The sequence below is a fragment of the Lolium perenne genome, chromosome 7 (genome assembly GCF_019359855.2).
Source record: "Lolium perenne isolate Kyuss_39 chromosome 7, Kyuss_2.0, whole genome shotgun sequence".
NCBI classification, from domain to species: domain Eukaryota; kingdom Viridiplantae; phylum Streptophyta; class Magnoliopsida; order Poales; family Poaceae; genus Lolium; species Lolium perenne.
Window position 1 is genome coordinate 125,046,728 of NC_067250.2, and position 13,982 is coordinate 125,060,709.

The 13,982-nt window shown below is 47.0% G+C and overlaps 1 protein-coding gene across 2 annotated transcripts; it reads left to right on the forward strand.

Annotated features, from left to right (window-relative positions):
- The first annotated feature begins 8,471 nt into the window (after nucleotides 1-8,471).
- On the forward strand, nucleotides 8,472-11,542 carry LOC127318432 (uncharacterized). Of its 2 annotated transcripts, XM_071823482.1 has the most exons (5): nucleotides 8,472-8,764; nucleotides 9,619-9,710; nucleotides 9,950-10,003; nucleotides 10,611-10,703; nucleotides 11,170-11,542. In XM_071823482.1, the coding sequence occupies exons 1-2, from the start codon at nucleotides 8,486-8,488 to the stop codon at nucleotides 9,649-9,651; spliced, it is 312 nt and encodes a 103-aa protein (XP_071679583.1). In that variant the 5' UTR covers nucleotides 8,472-8,485; the 3' UTR covers nucleotides 9,652-9,710; nucleotides 9,950-10,003; nucleotides 10,611-10,703; nucleotides 11,170-11,542. The 2 variants fall into 2 exon arrangements, with proteins under 2 accessions (XP_071679583.1, XP_071679582.1); XM_071823481.1 differs by lacking the exon at nucleotides 9,950-10,003.
- Nucleotides 11,543-13,982: the final 2,440 nt, after the last annotated feature.

The following is a 13,982-nucleotide window of genomic DNA, read 5'->3' on the forward strand; positions in this document are numbered from 1 at the left end:
AAGTTGAGATCCTCGAACCCCGGGGGTTGCTTAACATAAACCTCTTCATGTATAGGACCATTAAGAAATGCACTTTTCACATCCATTTGTTGTAACTTGAAGTTATGATGCGATGCATAAGCAAGAAGGATACGGATGGACTCAAGACGAGCCATGGGAGCATAGGTTTCTCCAAAGTCAATTCCCTCAACTTGAGAGAACCCTTGAGCCACCAATCTTGCCTTGTTCCTCACAACATTTCCAAACTCATCTTGCTTGTTCTTGAATATCCATTTAGTGCCAATAACATTGCGGCACCCCTTTGGCTTCTCTACTAAAGTCCACACTTTGTTGCGCTTGAAGTTGTTGAGTTCTTCGTGCATAGCTTCCAACCAATCCGAATCTTCAAGGGCTTCAAATACTTTCTTGGGTTCCACTAAGGAGATATAAGCATGATGATTGCTAAAATTAGCCAATTGCCTTCTTGTGGAAACCTTTGCCCTTATATCACCAAGAACCTTATCATGAGTGTGATCACGAAGCTCAAGGTTCCTATCTCTTCTTGCTAGACGACGGGCCTCGATCTCCTCCTTGGTTCTTCTTGGCCTTGTAGGTATCACTTGATCAACTTGATCTTTTGGGTCCCCGTCTTGACCTTCAACTTGAGCAACTACAATTTCTTGTGAGTGCTCAACATCATGTGCTTGATCTTGGACATCATTTGGTGCGGAGCAAATATCAAATGGATACTCGCTGAACCATCATGAATTCTTGGTTGATCTTGACCTTGATCTTGTCCTTGATCTTGCACACTAGAGGGAGGGTTTTGTTCTTGTTCTTGGGTTGGTGCATCATTTGCTTCACTTGATGGGGTTTGTTGATGTTGAGAAGATGAGGGCTCCACCGTGGTAGAGCATAGTCCTTCCCGAGACGCCACACCGTGTCCCTCAATGGGGCGGAAAAATCCCACACCCATTCTTACTATGGCATCTTGAGGTATTTCATCACTGCACAAACATCAACTTGCCCCACTTGGGAGCCATCATTTTCTTCGAACTTCACACTACAAGATTCAATGATAATCCCGGAGGCTTTATCAAAGATTCTATAAGTGTGAGACTCGGCACCGTAACCAACAAATATACCCTCCAAAGTTTTAGGAGCGAATTTAGATAAACGAACTCCTTTGATTTTGTAGAAACACTTACACCCGAACACCTTGAAGTATGAGATATTAGGCTTGTTCCCGGTGAGTATTTCATATGGAGTCTTGTTCAAGCCCTTGCGGAGATAGAGCCGGTTGGAGGAGTGACAAGCGGTGGAGATGGCTTCGGCCCAAAAGTTATAGCGGGATTTATACTCCGCCATCATAGACCTTGCCATATCCATAAGCGTCCGGTTCTTCCTCTCCGCAACACCATTTTGTTGAGGGGTGTAAGCAGCGGAATATTGATGACGAATCCCCTCATCACTAAGAAAATCATTGAGTGTGTAGTTCTTGAACTCGGAGCCGTTGTCACTTCTTATTGCCATAATGAGGAGGTTGTGTTGGCGTTGCACCTCGGTAGCAAAGTCAATGAATATTTGTTGAGTCTCATCTTTCGTCTTGAGAAAGTAGACCCAAGTGTATCTTGAGTAGTCATCGACAATCACCAAGCAATGTTTCTTCGCACCAAGACTTGCATGAGTAACGGGACCAAAGAGATCCACATGAAGGAGCTCCAAGATCCTCTTGGAAGAGATAATGGTCTTGCTTGGATGCGGAGAGTCATACATTTTGCCTTCAACACAAGCCCTACAAACACGATCTTTGGCAAAAGACACATTTTCCATTAGTCCCACAATATGGTTCCCCTTGTGAAGACTTTGCAAAGTTCTCATGTTGACATGGGCTAGGCGGCGATGCCACAACCAACCCACGTCCGCTAGCCTTTCCGAATAGGCACATCGCACTTGTCGTGGTGGTCCCCGAAAAGTCCACCACATACAAGTTGTGTTCGCGATACCCAACGAATGCGACTTTTAGAGTCTTGCTCCACAAGAGGACCACAATATCTTTATCAATAAAGACGGCGAAACCCATCTTGCCAAGGGCGAAAACGGAAAGCAAATTGTAACCAAGAGTTTTGACAAGCATGACATCCACAAGAGTAATGTTGTGTGCAACCACAACCTTGCCAAAACCCAATACCTCGGATGTAGAATTATCGCCAAAGGAGACGGTGATATTATTTATGTTGGGCCTCAACTCCTTGACGAGGTTCTTGCCGCCGGTCATATGACTTGTACATCCACTATCAAGTACCCATTTTGAACCTCCGGCGGCATAGTCCTACATGAGATCAATTCTTGGATTTAGGTACCCATTTTTCAATGGGTCCTCTTTTGTTAGCAACAAGGGTCTTTGGAACCCAAATAGACCAAGCAACATAACCATCATATGGACCATCATATTTAGCATAAACATCACCATAATAATCTTTAAAGAGAACATAGTGAGGGTTATCTATTCCCGCACCATCATCATTAATGGTGTTGCCCTTTCGGGGTTCACTATTAGCTTTCTCATGTGCGGGCTTGGTCTTTTTCTTGTTTGCCTTTTTAGCCTTGGTATTAAAACCAAGTCCCTCATTCCCATTGTTTGACCTTTGCTTACTCAAAAGATCATCCAAGGAAAGTTTACTTTGGGGAGAGGAGGTCCTAGCAAGTTCATCTTTCAACCTAGCATTTTCCTCAATTATATTTGCATGATCACATGAAGGAGTAGAGGTACTAGGTATGTCATATGAAGCAAGCCTAATTTGAAGTTGCTCATAAGACTCGGAGAGGAGAGAGTATTCACTCTTCAAGGCTTTGTGAGCCTTATCTAGTTCATCTAGATCCTTCACAAGTTTCTCATGATCAACACCAAATTTGGCCTTTTCCTTTATAAGCACTTTAGTCTTAGCTCTAGCAAGATCTCTAGCTTTAGTGAGCTTGTTAAGTTTCTCTTGAGGTTCTTCAAGACTTTCTAGCTTCTCTTCAAGAGATGCTATGGTTTCTTGACATTCCTCAAGAGCATTTTTAAGAGCATGTATTTCTAGAGAGTCTTCTCTCTCTATTTGGCACTTTTTCTCAAGAGTAGCATTTAGTTGAGCCATACGAACCATGAGACTTGAAACATGCTTCTTAGTGTTACCTTGTAGGCTACTAATGAACTCATCAAACTCTAGCATCTCTTGTTTCACTTTTAGACTAGCGGGGTCAACCCCTAGATCATTAGCAATGTTAGGCATAGAGGGGTTAGGAGATGATACCTCGGAAGATTTAGCCATGAGGCAACTTTCTTCCTCCACATGAATGACCTCATTGGGAGATTCGCTTGTTGATGAAGAGTTAGTAGCGAGGGAGGCAAGGGCAACCAATCCATTTGAGGTTGCATCTTCTTCATCATCAACATCTTCATCTCCGGAGGTGTACTCTTCTTGAGTTGATAGCACAATTGATGTGTCCAAGGTGGACCTTGCCATAAAGCAATGTGCATTCTTGCGTTGAGGGTTCTCATTGGGTGAATCAAAGAGAGAGGAAGAGGGAATGTTGGTGGTGACAATGGCGGCCACTTCTCTTGAGCTTTCCTCTTCATCATCATCACTAGTACTTGCAATCTCATCGGAAGAGTATTCTTCATTAGCCACTAGCACAATCCTTGAGGGCCTCTTGCCCTTCTTGTTCTTGTTGTAGAATTTCTTGTTGAGGGGCTTTGAATATTTGCCCTTTGAGTCTTTGCTCTTGTCCTTGGGGATGAGCCTTCCATTATGAAGCTCTCTATTCTCATAGGGGCATTCGGCAATGAAGTGGCGCTTGTCATCACAATTGTAGCATGATCTTGTCTTTGGACCAAAGCTAGTGAACCCACTTTTGTTGTTCCTCTTGATGTTGTCTTCCTTGGCCTTGGACGGATCAACCCAAAAGGATTTTGCATGGAAGGCCATGTGATCATGGTAGTGGCATTGCAAATCTTCCGGATAGGACATACTACAAGATGCCCTATAAGATTCTTGAGGAATCACTTCTTCAACGGAGTTGACCACCAAGGCAAGGTTGGAACCTTTTGCCATCCCAAGAGCACGATTGCGAGAATCATGAGAGGTTTCCTCAAGCACCTTGAGAGCTTGCATCTCGTGCACGACTTGTTGAGAGGTGAGAGAGGAATAGCATTCCCTCCCCACAAGAGTCTTGACATCAATGGGTACAAATGGCATCATGCATTCAATGTACTTCTCCTTGATCCAAGAGTCATTGATGTGGGTGGCACCAATAAGCCGGAAGGCATCGGCAACGGTGAGAAGTCTTCCATACATGTCTTCATGATCTTCATCCGGTAGCCTCATGAACCCTTCGGCTTTATTCTTAAGAGCATTATACTTGTTCCTCCTTGTGCTCTCACTTCCAATGCAACTAGCGGTCAAACCATCCCAAGCTTCCTTGGCGGTGGTGTAGTTCCGGACACGATGCAATTTCTTTGTCCCCACACTAGTTTGAATCATGTGCAAGGCGGTGTTGTTGAGTTGACTATCAACCGCTTCTCTTCTAGTCAACTTGTCGGGGTTGTATGGCTTGAAGCCCTCCAAGATGATTCTCCATAATTCATTGGAGGCACTACAAACATGAGAGCGGAACTCAAATTGCCAAGTATCGAAATTATCAATAGAAAACTTAGGTGGGTCGCCCCGAATGTTCAAATGGGGATGGGGAACCGGTATATCGGGAGATAGGAAAGGTGGAGCTACTCGATTGTAGCTTTCACCTCCACTAGTTCCCCTAGGAGATGCAATGGGAGATTTGATAGTGTTTAAGTTATCACCTTCCACGGGTTTGGTAGATGAGGGTAAGTCCGAAGCCTCTCCCTCATCTAACGCACCCGTGTCTTTTACCTCTACACTAGGAGCCTTGGGAAGGGCCGGAGCCAAAAGCTCGGCAATCATCTTTTTCATGCTTTCCATTTGGGCTTCCATGGAGGACTTCAACGAATTGAAGTCTTCCATGGAGACCGTCTTGGCGGCCCCTTCCGAGGACTCCTCGTCCAGAGCATACTCTTAGGCGGTTAAGCCGAAATAAGAGCCGAGGCTCAGATACCAATTGAAAGGATCGTATGCCGCACCTAGAGGGGGGTGAATAGGTGCTAACCAATTTTTAGTTCTTTTTCAATTTAGGCTTGACACAAAAGGTAAATTCTCTAGATATGCAACTAAGTGAATTTACCTATATGACAAGGCTAACAACTAAGCAAGATATATCTAAGCAATATAGAGATAGAATAGGATAGAGGTAACCGAGAGTGGAGCACGCGATGACACGGAGATGATTCCCGTAGTTCCCTTCCTTTGCAAGAAGGTACGTCTACGTTTGGAGGAGTGTGGTTGCTACGAAAGCCAAACCAACAGCCACGAAGGCTTCACTCAGATCTCCGGTGAGCAACGCCACGAAGGCCTAGCCCACTTCCACTAAGGGATTTCCTCGAGGCGGAAACCGGGCCTTTACAAGGTTCTTGGGGCACACATCCACAACCAAGTTGGAGGCTCCCAAATCTGTTACAACACAACAATCAACAACAATACATCAACACAAATCAACTAGGGAACCAAATAGGAACACTAGCATGAGATCCCTCAAACAAGAGAGGGGGAAATGAAGAACGCTTCGGTGAGGATGTAGATCGGTGTCTTCTCCTTCGAATCTCCAAAGATCAAGAGCTTTGGTTGGGGGAGGAAGGAGATCTTGCAAATCTTGAGTTTCTTGAGGTGGCTCTAATGGAGGTGGCTTGGCAGATTTCTTGTGTAATGATTGAGCAAGCAACCAAGGTAGAAGAAGGGGGGTATTTATACCCCCCCTCAAAATTGAGCCGTTGCAGCTTCTGGGGGGCCGGATATTCCGGCCTAAGTGAGGGCCGGATAATCCCCCCCCCCCCGGATAATCCGGCCTTCAGGACAAAACAGTGACTTTATCCGGCCAAATGTCCGGCCCTATGCCAGAGAAGCTTTTCTTCCAGTCCTTAGCCAAATTCGAGGGGGCCGGATATTTCCAAAATATCCGGCCCGCATATTCCGGCCAAGGTACAATACCGGGACAATATCCGGGCAAATGTCCGGCCCTATCTCATGCTGCTTTTCCCTCGAAGACTTAGCCAAAAACAGGGGGCCGAATATTTCAACAATATCCGGCCCGGATTATCCGGCCTGGCCATCTTTTTGCTGTTAGCTTTTGACAGACCGACCAAATCCAACACACATAAATATGAATCTATGTAATCCCTGTACCACTTGAACAAACATTAGTGTATCACATATATTGACATCAAACACACAAAATATAATGTGAGAGATGTTCTTTCAAACCCCTCCTCCTCCAAAGGCAAAGCCCCCATGGCCTCCTCCTCCTCCTCCTCTCAGCCAGCCCCCGCCCCCTGCGCCGCCGCAGCCCTCGGACGCCTCGATCGCCCTGGCGGTCCACGCCGCCGACCTCGCGCGGGCCGAGGAGGACCACCGCTTCACCAACGCCTACCGCGTCTACCACGCCTGGGCCACGGCCTCCGCCTGCGTCACCGCGCACGATGCCCTCTTCGCGCGGCAGCTCGCCCAGGTCCCGGAGGACCGGTGGGCCCACGACGGTGACAACATCGAGCGCCCCCTCGACCTCGACGCGACCAAGCCCCTCTTCCGCGGAAGAAGTCTAGATAACCCCCCTATGTTTCATGGTTGGGACGTTTAACCCCCTCAGGTTTAAAGTGGAGCACATGACCCCCTCAAGTATGACATACCGGTTAAATTACCCCCTCAGGCCTCGTTCGTTTCATCCCAACCCGGCCGGGATCGGGTCGAAACCCGCGTGGATTAGCAGGGATCAGACTCACCGTGGTTTAATCCCGGTGCTCTTGTAAGATGTGTTCGGTTAACCCCGTCCGGAATTCGACCCTGCCTTATTTCCCTCCAATTCCCTTCGTTTCGCCGGGAAATACACACACGACCCTTAGCCCGTGGAACACATCCCCGAATCGGTACGACTGTCTCGTCTTCCTCTCGCCCCGATCTATTTCTCTCTGGCGATCTGGAAGTGTCGGTGGCGCGGCAGCGCGGCGGCGGGGGCTGACGAACGCCAGCGTGTAGCCAGTTTAGCAGATCAAGGACGCGTGCTTCTCACTCCCTCCTCCCTCTCCAACCGGCGGCAGAACGACCAACCAAGCGGCGCGAGGTAAATCCGACGATCCCAACTCCGTACTGTTGACTTGTGCTGCTTGCTGCTTGCTGCCTGCGGGGATTAACCGAATGACTCCGAACAGCACGGGTTAGTTGGGAATATGGGGAGAGGAGTTACGGGGGATTCGGGTGATCTGTTGGGGTTCACCCAATCTCTCCCGTGGTTTGATCCACTAGTGGTTCTGAACCCGCGCAACCGAACGAGGCCTCAGGCTTTAGATGGCTGTTTTAAGCTGACTTGGACAGTGGTTTTGGCCACGTATATTACGGTTTAAGAGATGGGCAGAAAAGTCCACATTCCTCCTCTTCCACGTCTTTCGTCCATACTCTACTTTGTTCGATTGCCCGTTCGAGGAGGATGAGGACAGCGAGCAAGCTGGCGGTGGCGTCGTGGCTGGTGTGGGCCAATGTGAGGAGATACCCGTGGTTGTTGGCGCAGGTGTTCGACCCGGCGGATGCTTCGGCGCTCGGGGAACGCCGGCGGCGCGGATCCGCCCTGGTCGTCTACTCGTGCTCGGGAAACATCGGCGCCGCAGATCCGCCATGGTCGCCTGCTCGCGCTCGGCAGGGACGCGCTCAAAGGCGAGGCCTTTGTCAGGTACTTCTCCGTGCCGTAAGACTCACCAGCTCAGGCGGCCATCACCAAAGATTGTAAGTGGACTGCTGATTATAATTAGCTCCCACGATCCTAGGCATGCAGCTCACCTGCACGGACTGAAGTTGGCATGTCTATGTGTATCCCAATCAGATGTTGGTTCTGTGTTCAACTCCTCATTTCGAGTGTTGTCTCCCTGATAGTCTGATCTATAAGTGTTGCCTCTTTGATTCCTCTTTGGTTACATGCAGAGGGTAGGGGGTGAGATTCGGCAGCTGCCCTGGACACCCGACGAGGTGCACCCCATTGACGACTCCTCCATCTTCCTCCGCCCCGAACAAACCCTCGGAGTCGTGCGCGACGTGCTCTCTGCCATGCCTCGGCTGTGCGATTAGGACGGCGCACCACACGGTGGCTCAACGGTGAGTGTCGGCCCTGCTACTGCTAGCGCGCCTGCGACGACAATGCAAAGAAAGAACGAAACTTGGGGATTAAGTATTCCACTGTCCATGTAATCGCCTATGTGGCTCAAAACCACTGTCCATGTCAGCTAAAACAGCCATCACAAACCTCAGGGGGGTTAATTGGCCGGTAATTGGAAGCTCGGGGGGTTATTTGTTCCAGTTGAAACCTGGGGGGGGGGGGGGTTAAACGTCCCAAACCTGAAACCTAGGGGGTTATGTGGACTTCTTTCCTCTTCCGCGTCCTCTTCAAGGGCATGGCGAGCAAGGAGGTGGTAAAGTCGCGGGACCGGGACCCCGGCCTCGCGGTGCTCGCCGTGGCTCTGTGCGACTCGCGGGGGAAGGTGGTGCTCAGGATACAGAAGACTGTGGAAGGGTTCGCCGGCGGACGCATGATGCTCGAGCTGATGGCGCTCACGGAAGGCCTCCAGGCGGAGGTCGGGTTTGGGATCCAAAGCCTCACTATCGTTACCGACTACAGGGCGCTGCACAACCATGTATGCCATGATGCAAACCCCCTCTGAATCTTTGCATTTATCATCTTTTTTACTACAGCTACTAACCCACCTCTAAATCTATGTATCGTCTTTTTTACTGTTCCTTAGCAGTTACTTGAAGGGCTCAGATTTGTGTATGCTGGTTAATGCAGGATGTTCTTGTCACATTGAAAAATTGATCTCATTGCAGTATATATTTTGCCGATGCTGTTTAGGATAATGGACAGTTTCAGTGGCTGTTAAACTATATTGTTTTACTAATGGATTGACATTTTGGAGGTTACATACAATGTTCAGAAGAAAAATCTGGAGGAACCATAATCCATAATCTAATGATTTTATCATCTCATAATTGGATAATCCCATATTTAGCTAATTTTTAAGAACTGGGGTCGTAATCCATTTCCATTATATCATGGCAGAACTGATATGTAGTGTTCTTATTGCATGGCTATACAGTTAGACTCTACACCAAAAAAAGATCCCCTTCTTTAGCTAAATGTAAACCTAAATTTGTAGCGCTGTTTGGATTGGATGTTCCATATTATTTGTTTTTACAGATTTGGGTTTCATTATATGCTGCATTTGCTTATTATAATGAGCTGAGCAGAGTCCGCCTTGTTCTCTATTCTACATAGTGGAGTAGAAATGAACTAAAAAGTTTATTCATGCACAAACTAGTAACTGTTCTAGTAGTTCATCGAGAGACAATGGCTTAGCGTTGCAATGTTTGGTTCTGAACTTTCAGCTTTCAATTCTTTTTGTTGATCTTCAATACATCCAGTACAACTCTGCTAGGAGTATACTTCTATTGCATATACTCCTTGCTCAATATTGGTTGTTTTCTCGTACAGCTGCGAGAGAAAGCTCGGTTCATAATTCAGTGAAATCGAGATCGCAATGCATCAACTTCCTGGTTACCTCGCTCAAGAAGAACCGGCAGAACGTGAGTCCTCTTGAACTTTTGCTCCTGACTTTCTCATTTATTTCTTCATTGGCATCTAGTGAGATACGTAGACTAGCAAGCAATTCTCCCTTTCGAACTTTTGAAATCTGCCAAGGAGTATACGAGTATGCAAGTTAGGAGCATGCAGTGCTTGTATTGTGCTCTGCTTGTAGGAGTACTTCCTTTCAATATTTGCAATTACTCCTTGTTAAATTAACTGAATTAACAATTGAATTCAGATTACTCCTGTACTTGTGCAAGGACAGGAGAAAGTTGGATGCACTCCTGTACTTGTGAGTGTGCACTTGTGAACTGCATTTTCTGGAACTTTTGCATAATTTAACGTAGCATATTCAGTAGCTCACTTGTTTCTTTAGTGCCGCTGTATATTGTTTTACTTGCTGTTTATTTTTGTTAGCAAAAGAGACTTGTTCTTCTTACTCATCCTTTAGTTGCTGTTCATTTTTGTCAGGACAAGGTTTCATTGGCAGGCCACTATCATGTCCTCTCCTTTCCTCTCTCTGTAGCATAAAATGTTGGAGTACCTGTGATTGTTCTAAATTTATTTGTGCTGGAATGCTTGTGCTTAAATGCCTGATACGATCATGTGACCCCTCATACATTGTCCCTGTGAACGATTATGCTTGATTATGAGCCTGCTGCAAATCACTATACATTAGCTTGATTTGGTTACTGTCAAACTAGAGTATCTGCTCTTATCTGCCTGTGCTTATGCAAATCTGATGATGATGCTTGTGCTTGTAAGAACTATGCTTGCAAATCTGCTAATGTTTGTGCTTATGCTTGCTTGCAATATTTGAGTTACTCAATTCTTAGTCTTAGTTTCTTGTGCTGAAATTGTTATACTCCATAAAGTAAATTTGCTCTGTTGCTGTGAAGGCTTATCGGTACTTGGTTAATACAAGATGAGTGGATGTTTAAGATGGCGTCGTCATCTTCTATCGCGCCATCACACACAAGCTCAACCTCATGGTATGTTTCCTAACCTGATACTCTGTTTATTCATTCTTGTTTTGGTCAACTGAAATTTGCTTGTGTACTCCATATTTTTCCTTGTGATGGAGTACTGAACTGCTGTAGATAAATTGTGTTAAGCTGAATTTTGTGAAACTTAACTGAAAATTAATTGAAAACAAAGATGCTTGTTCTATAAACAAAGTATTTTCTCAGTTACCCCTAGTCTTGTTGCCTTGCATCTGTGTAAACCATAAAAATATTAGGACAATTTTCAAGCACTTGTTTCGTGTTTATGCCCTTAGATGATGCAAGCTTGCCAATCACATTGATCATGCCGTTGTTCAGCATGAGCTAAAATTTTGGCTGATTGACAAGTATAAATGGAGTATTGTTCTTTCTATGTGAAAATACAAAGGTCTAAAACTACTGCAGTATCACTGAATGCTCTTCTTTTAACTCAGCTCTTATTTACTCCTTGCAGGGCAGGGCTAGGGAGCTTATTGAACTCAGATGGAGGGTGGCGCGTGCGCATGGAGGACCAGAACAACGGCAGCGGGAAGAAGACATGCCGGAGGAGCGGGAAGATGACGTACGTCGTCATCGCCGGAGCAGCGGGAGTATTGGTAAGCTTGTGCGTGTTGATTAACAGTAGACGATGTCAGTGTATTATCAGCATGTGATCACTCCTTGCTTTTTGGCATATACTTCTGCCCAGCAAAAAAAATTTTACTTCCAAAACAATCTTGGAAGCTTTTTTTGTTGCCAAAAACACCCTCAACTATGCTGCTTTATTGTCTAGCAATCCATTAGTATTTTACAAGATATACTTAATATTTATTCAAAATATGCTATTTTTCCACTGTATTTTTATACATTTTCAATCAGATTGGAAGAGGCAATTATGGTCCTAATTTCTGTCATATCCAATCAGCAATGAATCTGGGCTGAATAGACAAATTTGTGAGACTCAATCGACAAAGCATCCGACTTCATTAGATATGCACCAATATTTTCTAGCACACACAGATATAGCAGTCGCCTGCTTCCTTGGTTTTATTAATTGTGCAATGAATCAGCCAATACTAACTCAGATCGCAACTAAAACGTATGTCATCAAGATTCTACAGGAAAAACCATCTTGCTTCCCCCAAATGTCACACGAGCAGAAGGGAAGAGTAATGAGGATGGCCAGTCGGCCATGGTGCCTGATCCTTGCTGGTGGCCGCAACCACAAGTTGTTGACTTGGTGATGTTGCTTCCCCGCTCCCATCCCATCTGTTCTACCCGCGGATGCTCTGATGAGAGATAGCAAGCTGAACTCGTAGCTCCTCGTAAGCTCGAGGTGCTCGTGAAGGCGCGCTTCTATTGAGGAATTCCAAAGATGGGGAGGTCACAGCGGGAGGTCTGCCACAGCGTCCATGGCAGCCACAGAATTGGCCTCGCCTCCCCTCGCTCTGATGCTGTGTGCTATTGGCCAAACCCACGACCCCACTTCTTCCATCACAATAACCTGGGGCGAAGTTCTGCTCAAATAAATAGGGATTTTTTCTTCGTTAGAGGTTCATTCCCACCTTGAGTTGACGATGGCCGCCACAGCGACAGTCGCCACCGATGCGGCCTCGGCGAGAGGCCTGCCACACTGCCACCGCTTTCATGGCAAACCACAAAAGCGGTCTCCCGGTGCGCAGGAGCGGGCACCAGGTTTGCGGAGGATGAAATCAAGGGTGCCGGAGATTAGGCGCCGCTGGGTTCGGGGTGCCGGGACAGGGAGGAATCGTGCGTTTGTCGCCAATATTTCTCACGTCACGTGTATATATGGTACGGTACGGGGTGAACGACAGGGGACTTTCTCGATGGTGTACGACCTAGGAAGGAACTGTGCACGTCCACGAGTCCTACTCGATTCCAGGTTATTTGGGCCGAGTCGTACAGACATCTAGCAAAAGAAATCCCAGATCCTGATGAACGCTCAACGCCACGGGCCATGACTCGCGTAGGGTCCTCCTCCCTCGCGCCTCCTACTTCCCGAGCGCTCACGTTATTTCTTAAATGGGCCGGCCCAACATTGACTGGTTCCCGGACCCTCCAACTTGTTCCCGCTCGGGTGAGTTGTTCTTAGCGGGCCGATTTCAGCTCGTTCGGGCTGCTGGTGCTACTACCTTTTGCCGGTGGGTTTATAAACCGCTATATTTTTCTGTCAACTTCCGATGTGGGACTATTCTCCCGGGAGGCCGAACGAGAAAACGTTTCGGGTACACGCTGTCAATTTCGTCAGTTCCAGTTCGTTTTTGTCTCTCGTGCTGTGCTTGTTGCTGTACAACCCACCCGGGCGCCGTTTCGCTTTGTGCCTGACACGCCGCAATCTGTCCGATACTAGTGGAGCTACTGTTGAACAGGGGCACTGCTTTTGCATGCGCATGGTGCCCGACGCTGCTTGCATGTTTGCTGGTGGTGCTCGCTGCTTGTGTCAGACGATGCATTTTCTATGATTGAGAAGTGCAATCCTGCATGGTACCAGCTAGTGGTGGTGCAGAGAGCATACGCCACATGGTCTGCTTTTTATTTTTATAGCTAGCTCACGGCTAGGCACACTTGTATTGGAAAGCCGGAAAAATATCTGCATAAACATGCATGTACGTGCATATAGGCATAAGAATGAAACCTAAATATCTCTATCTTTTAGGCAAAGCATCTACCCTTTGCAAAAAAAAAATTAAAGAATCAAAAACATGATTTAGTCGAACTTTGAATTAAATAATTATACAGTCGAACAATCGCGTAGACGGTAGGGAACAACAACCTAGACAGAGGGGAACAATCGCGTAGACGGTGGGGAACAACAACCCAGACAGAGAGGAACAACCGCGTAGACGGTGGGGAACAATAGCCCAGACTGAGGGGAACAACCGCGTAGACGATGGGGAACAACAGCCCAGACTGAGGGGAACAGCCGCGTAGACGGTGGGGAACAACAGCCTAGACAGAGGGGAACAACCGCGTACGGTGTGGAACAACAGCCTAGACAGAGAGGAACAACCGCGTAGACGGTAGGGAACAACAGCCTAGACTAGACGATGGGGAACACCAGCTTAGACAGAGGGGAAACAACAACCTAAACAGAGAGGAACAACCGCGTAAACGGTCGGGAACAAGAGCCACATAACGGAGGGGGACAACCTATACAGTGGGGAGCAACAGCCTCCATGAAAGGGAACAAGAATCTGGACGAAGGGGAACAACATTCTACACTATGGGGAACAAGGTAAAGAAACGAAAAAAAATACACATAAAAGG

What these genes read in the sequence shown, in the direction of transcription:
- LOC127318432 (XM_071823482.1), top strand. Translation starts at nt 8,486, where the DNA reads ATGTGGACTTCTTTCCTCTTCCGCGTCCTCTTCAAGGGCATGGCGAGC. An exon ending in ACAGGGCGCTGCACAACCAT is followed by an intron (nt 8,765 to 9,618) that starts GTATGCCATGAT and finishes TTTCTCGTACAG; the next exon opens with CTGCGAGAGAAAGCTCGGTT.